Source organism: Halichoeres trimaculatus, unplaced genomic scaffold, assembly GCF_033239565.1.
Source record: "Halichoeres trimaculatus isolate MK-OKI-2021-1 unplaced genomic scaffold, fHalTri1.1 fHalTri1_scaffold_9, whole genome shotgun sequence".
Lineage (NCBI taxonomy): Eukaryota > Metazoa > Chordata > Actinopteri > Labriformes > Labridae > Halichoeres > Halichoeres trimaculatus.
Window position 1 is genome coordinate 9,874,945 of NW_027437188.1, and position 7,893 is coordinate 9,882,837.

The window sequence follows — 7,893 nt, forward strand, 5'->3', positions numbered from 1 at the left end:
ACTACACACACCACATGCAGAATTACAAAGATTAACTACTCAATATATAAAAACACAATGAATACTTTCAGATGATTTATTGTTTGCTTCAAGGAAATAATCTATTTTAAAGAGAATTGACAATTATAAATAGGATCACACTAATTCATATAAAATATAAGCTACAGATAGTTCATATAGCATAATAATAATAATAATAATAATAATAATAATAATAATAATAATAATAATAATAATAATAATAATAATAATAATAATATTTTTTGTAACAAAGTTTAATTGCAACCTCTGCAGTCCGGGTGTCCCCCGGTCCCGACCTGACCTGACGGATCCGTCCGCTACATTCCACCCGCACGCGCTATCATAAACATCCTAAACCAAGACCTGCGAGGGCAGGAAGTGCGCGAGGACAGGAATTCCACTCTTTCAAATTACATTACGGCCCGTTACAATGATGGCCTCTCAGCCTGCTGAACTACCCTACACACACCGAGCGACGACCACAGAAAACACAGAGGGTTCATGTCAAATGAAAGGAAAGGAAGGGTGCTGAAGAGCAAAAAGAGGAACTTTAGTTTCTTTAGCTTCTAAAAATGTTTTTCTCATCACAGTTATATCGTGCGCGTTAATACTGAACGTGAACATGCATCAAATACGAAGAAGCATGATCATTAACATAAAAGTTCATTATAGTGCTGTTTACATAAACATATCGAATGTATTTTATCAGATGTATATTAATATCATGAAAAAACATAGTCTCTCCTCTGTCTGATAGCTCACTCTGCTCAGTCTATGGGTGCATGCCGCTATCTCACTGACCTCCAGCAGCACAGAAGATCCACTTGATTCATTAGAAGAATGCGATCAGACGGTACATAGTTCACAGATTATAACAAATTCACGGGCTTTTGTATGCCTTTGATTTTGCGTTTTTGAGAGGCCTTTGAAGGCAAATCATCGAGATATTCTCAAAGTTATATTTAGGCTAATCATTGGCCTGTTTATTGGAGGAAAGTGTCTAAATCCTGGACTGGAGGAATTTTTGATGCGTCAAAAAGCCTGTGTTTGGTGCAAAATAAAACAAAATAAACTCGGTTGCAAATACCACTTTGCTATAGCCTAATTGAAAACCAGAATTCTTTAGCTTAATGAAATGTAAATACAATTCTCATTTTATTGAGTTTTATTCTGTTAATTCGGTTGTTTTTGTGTTTATTTATCAAGTATTTACAAACAAAAACACAATATCGACCTCATATCAACTTAACATTCCTCAGCGCCTCACTGATGCTTAAAACCAGTTCATGTTTCAGGCTCCTTGTTTTGTTTACGGATTGTCCTCGTGCGAGTTCTCAACTTTGTTGTGACGGGGCGCGCGTGACTGTGGCAGCTCAGACCCGCTAAGGTTGCAGGTAGGCTAAAGAGGGAAGAAGAATTAGATAACACTGAAAGTAGCTTTTAAATGCATACTTTGATTTATAGAATGTGTTTGATGCGCATTAATTGCACGTAGAGAAGTATTTATTGAGTCAAACTGACACACAGCCAAACAGTGCAGCTGCTAACAGGCCGAAGTGGGCGTACGGAAATGCTAATTATTAGGGCAGTAGGCTAATAGTCCAATCAGAAGAGTGTAAAAATCCTTAGCATTAGGGTTTTTTTCTATTATTTATTATCATCGTCTATTTTTACTGTATTTTTAATCATTTAAAACGTTATTTATTTATTTTCAGTAAAGCTAATTTAGGCACTATACAAAATAGTGTGTATGCCGTACACACCCATAAAGGCTTATTTTAGATTACATGGTTAGAGACTATTTTATAAGTCTATCGATATCAGTGTTTGCGAAAGTGTAGTAGGGGACCAGAAAGGATAATTTTTCAAATGTTTTGGGGTCCTTAAACAAAAAAATAAAATGATTTCACTGTTTTGTTAATGTGAACAAAATTACTGCCTGTATTTAGGACAGGACATGTATGTTGAAATTATTCGTAAACGCAGCTGTACATTTTAGGCTACAGGGAAAAGTCTGACGTTCTTTTTTTGGATTTATATTTTCCTATCTGGGTGCCACACTAGTTTTTATATGTTTTTTTTTTTTAAATAAATGCTTTAAAATTACAAATTTCTGCATCTTAGAATTAATGTTTTTCTAAAGTTTTTTTTTTCTTCCTTTTTGCTTTTCCTCTTTTTTTTTTTTTTTTTTGTAATCAAACTTTCATTTCTGAGCACGAGCAGAACATAGGAGCTCATACGCTTGGAATAAGACAAACTCCTGATATCACAAGGTAAACTTCTACACACAGTGGGCAAGCTTTGTGAACCACTTCACGTTTCTGCTGATGTGTTTAAATTTAAGTGCACGGTTGTCTTGACTCAGGCTTATTTCAAAGATTAGGGGTTAAGTCCCTGTATAGCAGAACGTGTCCTCTGTTCAGTTTTACTGATATGCATATTTGAAGCTGTTTTTTCCTCTTCTTGTGTTATTTGATCGATGTTTTATTTGTCAAATTTGATCTCAGCAGATTGAATGATGTCATGTTTAAACTAAGCCCTTGACTCACAACGCAGGGGTTTATTAGTGGTGTTGAGATTATCAGGAAATGCTTTCGGTCTTAAACATGTGAAAAAGACACTGAAACAAGGAGTAACATGGCGCTGTGACGCCTGAATCTGTGGCTCTGTGGTAATTGCACGTTGAGAGATGGCTGGCGCTCTGTGCGGTTCAGCTGCTGCGGCCTGCAGGCTGCAGACGGCTGCAGGGTGATGACACACATGCCAATGCTGCTCCACCTGCACAGACTACCAAGGCACGGAAATACACTCCCAGGGAAAGCCGAGGGGACCCTCATGGGTGGCCGGGGAAATGTATACCTCCTCAGTGCTTCCCTCTCACTTCATGTGAGCTAATTAAGCAGCACTGTCAGTCTAGACTTCACAGCTTTTTGGAAATACAAGCGTTTATGACTGGGAGTGGGATGTGAAAGTCTGTATTAGAGGGTCCTATTAAAATAGACCGGCTACTCTGGGTCTGGTTTTGCATGGAGTGCGTAAACAACTGTTGGTTGGCTACAGGTGAAAACTGACATAAATCAATGAGTTGTTTTCCGAAATGTGCACCATTCTATTCCATATGTAAAAAAATAAAAATGAATAATAATAATAATAACAATAATAATGTTCAACTGAAACGCATTTCATTCTTTCTTTTCCATGTGATTCTTGTTTAAAAATATTTCGTGTTTCCATTCTTATGCAGTTAAGGTTTTAGAAAAGAGAATTTTGTGAAATTTGTGGGAATCAACGTCCATATTTTTCCGTTGATGGATGTTTATCAATAACTGTAACCCTGTTGTAAGGAAATGGATTAAGTTAAAAGTCCAAATTGTGTTTTTGAGCTGGGTGTGATAAAAAGGAACGAATTTCAAGCTGATCAGGGCAGCTTAATATTTTTTCATTCACTGTAAGCACCGGAGGCGGAACTCAAATACGCACAAATCACGACGCACTACGTCGCTCCATGGAGAGCATTGGAGCAAGAGCAGCTTGTCAAGTGTGTCAGAAAAAAAAGGAAAGGGCTGGGCTTACACACTCACAACTCTCAACTCGGGTTGCGCCTCCATCAGAAACCAGTTCAGAAAAATCCCTGTTGAAGGAGGTCTGGTGTGAGACACCTACTGCGTCGCAAAATACAGTTTTTCTGTGCGCACAGTTTGGACGACAGCTTTCAATCCGTGGTGCATCCTGGGGTTCTGCAACATCTATTTGTTTATCGCGTCAAGGTGCACCTTGGAGAAGTTTACGGACTAGCATTTGGACTGGAGTTGTTTTGTTTTGGTGAGCGCAATGATGGCCACTTACCCAAACCCGGAGGATGATGCAATGGCTTTAATGATCCACGACACCAACACGACTAAGGAGAAAGAGCGACCCAAAGAGGAGCCGGTCCAGGAGAAAGTCCCGGAGAAGCCGGATCCTACTCAGAAACCGCCGTACTCCTATGTCGCTCTCATCGCCATGGCCATCCGGGAGAGCACAGAGAAGCGCCTCACTCTGTCCGGTATTTACCAGTACATCATCACAAAGTTCCCTTTCTACGAGAAAAACAAGAAAGGTTGGCAGAACAGTATCAGGCACAACCTGAGTCTCAACGAATGCTTCATCAAAGTTCCGCGGGAGGGCGGCGGGGAGAGGAAGGGGAATTACTGGACACTCGACCCGGCCTGTGAGGACATGTTTGAGAAGGGGAACTACAGGAGGCGCCGCAGGATGAAGCGGCCGTTCAGACCTCCACCGACGCACTTCCAGCCGGGGAAATCCTTGTTCGGAGGAGACGGCTACGGCTACCTGACACCGCCTAAGTACCTGCAGTCCAGCTTCATGAACAACTCCTGGTCGCTCGGCCAGCCGCCCACTCCCATGTCCTACACGTCCTGTCAGATGGCGAGCGGCAACGTGAGTCCAGTGAACGTGAAGGCACTGTCAGCGCCCTCGTCTTATAACCCCTACTCCCGCGTGCAGAGCATGGCGCTCCCCAGCATGGTGAACTCTTACAACGGCATGGGTCACCATCACCACCCGGCGCATCCCCACCATGCCCAGCAGCTGAGCCCGGCCACTGCGGCCCCTCCTCCGGTCTCCTCCAGTAACGGAGCGGGCCTTCAGTTCGCGTGCTCTCGCCAGCCCGCGGAGCTCTCAATGATGCACTGCTCTTACTGGGAACACGAGACCAAACACTCGGCGTTACACACGAGGATTGATATTTAAAGTTTACCAAATGGTCTGTGTAAAATGAGGACTCTGAGAGCGAGAGCTGATTCCTGTGATTTCAAAACAGAACCAAGAGTATTTTTGAAGAGAGACCTTTCTCACGAGCTGTTCGGGTCCAGCTGACACCCACAGAGGCCGAGCGGGAGGTATGCGCAAGCTGATGTTGGGGAAGTTTTATGAAATGTTACCTGGAGGTTAAACAGTCACCAGGACACATCAGGTGGCACAACCTGTGGGAGCCATGTCGTGCGCCCGTGTTACACTCGGACTGATGGCCTTACATTGGTATTGTAGTCATAAATGTGCCTTTTCATTCTCACGGGGATGGACGTTGCTGAAATCCCTTCGGCAGTGCTCTATTCCTGTGCATAATGATCTTTTTTACGCACGGCTTGTTCTCACTATTTCCACATGAAATGGCACCATAAAGTGACCGAACTAAGTGAGTGCTTTGATATGTGATTCAATCAGAGCTCCATTTGGCCCTCTGACTAACTCTCCCTGAGCGAGGCCCGCGTGCTCAAACTCCACCTCGTGTCATGAACTCTGTTGGGTTAAAAGTTCAAAGTTTGGTAAGAGATTTACAAACAGAAATATAATTCAGGGTTTTTCATATTTCTTGATCCCTTGTATGTATGATAAAACTGACACCATGACGCCAGCAGTGCCAGGTTTTGTTCATCTTTGTGATTATTATTATTTTTTTTATAAACGTGATTAGCTCTATTGTCTCATTCATGTTGGGGCCATGTTTCATTTTAATTAGCACTTTTCCCTCTTTTCTAGGTTTGTGAATTTCTTAATAAACTTGTATTTCTTAAAGTAACAGAACGGCCATGAAGTAATCTGTTTGACGTATTCAGGCTGTGAGAAACACTCATGGCTTTAGATGGACAACGATCAAAATATATATACAAACACATCTTCCATTAGAGAAAAAGAAGAAAGAAATACTTTGCTTTAAATGTACTTTTGTTCTTGGAATTAGAAAATAATATTTAAATTAGCCAATTCTGATTGGTGATGCGCGGTTTGACGTTGCAATTATTCAGGAGTTCACGCGTAAAATGTCTGAGAAGATGGAACAATATGTCAGGGGAAATTAATTAATTCATGCACATTAATTACTAATTAAAGCCGTAGTTTGTTCCCTTTGATTAGGTGAAAAATTTGGTTTATAAAATTAGACTGAAGGCCTGTGAATTACAACTATTAAAAGTAACAACAGCCATAAAATATGTATAGAAATACTGAAAATAGTAGTAATGTGAATTGACGGTGATCATTTTTTTATAGCCTCAGATATATGTTGACCATATAACTTGTTTTATGTGATGTAGCATACATATATTACACGGTATATGTTGCTTTAATGCTTTCAGGATTTTACTGCAGGTTTCCTTAACAGAAAATTTACCCCCAACCTCCAAAAAGACATTTTTGGATTTTTTTTTCCTGACTATTTTCCACTGCAGAATCCTCCAGAAATTTTACCCCGACAATTACTTCAGTTTTTATGTAAATTTATTTTTTTTAATGTGCCTGGAGAAAACAAAATGGTGATGCATGAATGTACAAACCGTCCTGTTAATGTATATGACAGCATTACGAGTGAAGCATTACAGCTAGTGTTATTGAATAACTAATGAGAACATCAAGTCCAAAAGGGGTCTAATGAAATTCAACCTCAGTTATTTACTTTGGATAGACAAAGGATGTGGGAAGTTAACTTTTTTTTCTCAGATGTTCCTTTAAGCTCGTATAAACGATCATAACACGAGCAATATAGCAGCAGTAGAAAAAATAAGTAATATAAAAAAATAGCAAGATCATTGATGAATTTTATTTTCACGACGTAAGTGTGTTCCTGTTTTTCGTCTATTGATATTGTAAAGAAAAATAAAGGCAGCCAACAAGGGAGACCATAACACACAGTTACATGCTCTCTAAATGATGCAGAATCGTGTAGGAAATATGATCAACAAAGACAGGAAGTGTCGTTAAAACTGTCATTAAAAACAATGCACAGACAGTCGTTAGTCATAATAACGCTTTCTAGGGTTTTAAACGTCTGTCAGACAGAGAGACTAATGTCCAGAGTGTTTCATATCATTTATTTACTATTTTGACAAAAAAGGAAACCCTGCTGCAATGAGCCTGAGAGTCCTCTGAGAACAGACTGGGACTCAGCTCCTTCTTCGTGGTGTTTTGGAGCTAGGCTGTTACATTACGCAGACATTCCCGTGAGCCCCAGAGGAGCGTCCTGCAGCCCCGGGGACCAGCTAGAGTCCACACCACAGAGACTATCGACCATTAAAACGCGTTCATTCTCATTCTAACGTCCACTCTCTGACGTTTAAAATCACATTACCACATAATGCATCGACATGTGTCATCCTCAGTCGTCTTTGCAAAGCGAGCGCCACAACAAGAGGTTCAGTGTTTGACAGCACATCACAGCCAGGGTGCACTCCAAATTATTATTTCATTATAGGAGCTATAATACAATACTTTCTTTAACGTCGACTCTGAAAACTCAATTGTGGGAACTCTGGGACAAACCAGAGGGGTTTGGCGCCACGTTGAAGCCCAGAACAGTCCAGGGTCTCTGGACATGACTCAATGCAGCGCGTGGAGGTGATTCACCTCCATCCACCCTGTGTTTTCAACGGTAACTGTCAAAACACAGGGACTCACCGTCAAAGGGAAACACTCCTCAATATGATAAACACACAGACAGTCTTACATATTTATGACCAGAGGAATCCAAAACATAGAACTGGGACATAGCTTTCTTGCGTTATTTCCAAAATCCCTTAACTCCTATAATGTTTCCACTTCTTCAATAGCGAGAGGCCGTGGGTTCATTAAAGCTACTGTGAGCAAATTTTCTTCTCAGTTCGATCTTAGGCACCCATTTTTAAAAATGCTTGTCTGTGATTACACTGCCCTGTTCACACTCGAGTTAAATTTTGTGAGGGAAAAAAAATCTATTGAGAGGAAACACACTACCAGCTTTAGCAGTGACACCAGTTTAACAGCTGAAGACTTCTTACATGAGCTTTAATAGGTGCACGGTGCCTTTTAATTAAAGGAGTGTATGAACATTAAATAAAA

The 7,893-nt window shown here is 40.6% G+C and overlaps 1 protein-coding gene across 1 annotated transcript; it reads left to right on the top strand.

Annotated features, from left to right (window-relative positions):
- Window positions 1–3,577: 3,577 nt before the first annotated feature.
- On the top strand, window positions 3,578–5,593 carry foxl2a (forkhead box L2a). Its single transcript, XM_074680363.1, has one exon. It carries the CDS (start codon window positions 3,853–3,855, stop codon window positions 4,771–4,773), a length of 921 nt encoding a protein of 306 aa, XP_074536464.1. The 5' UTR covers window positions 3,578–3,852; the 3' UTR covers window positions 4,774–5,593.
- The last annotated feature ends 2,300 nt before the right edge of the window (window positions 5,594–7,893 follow it).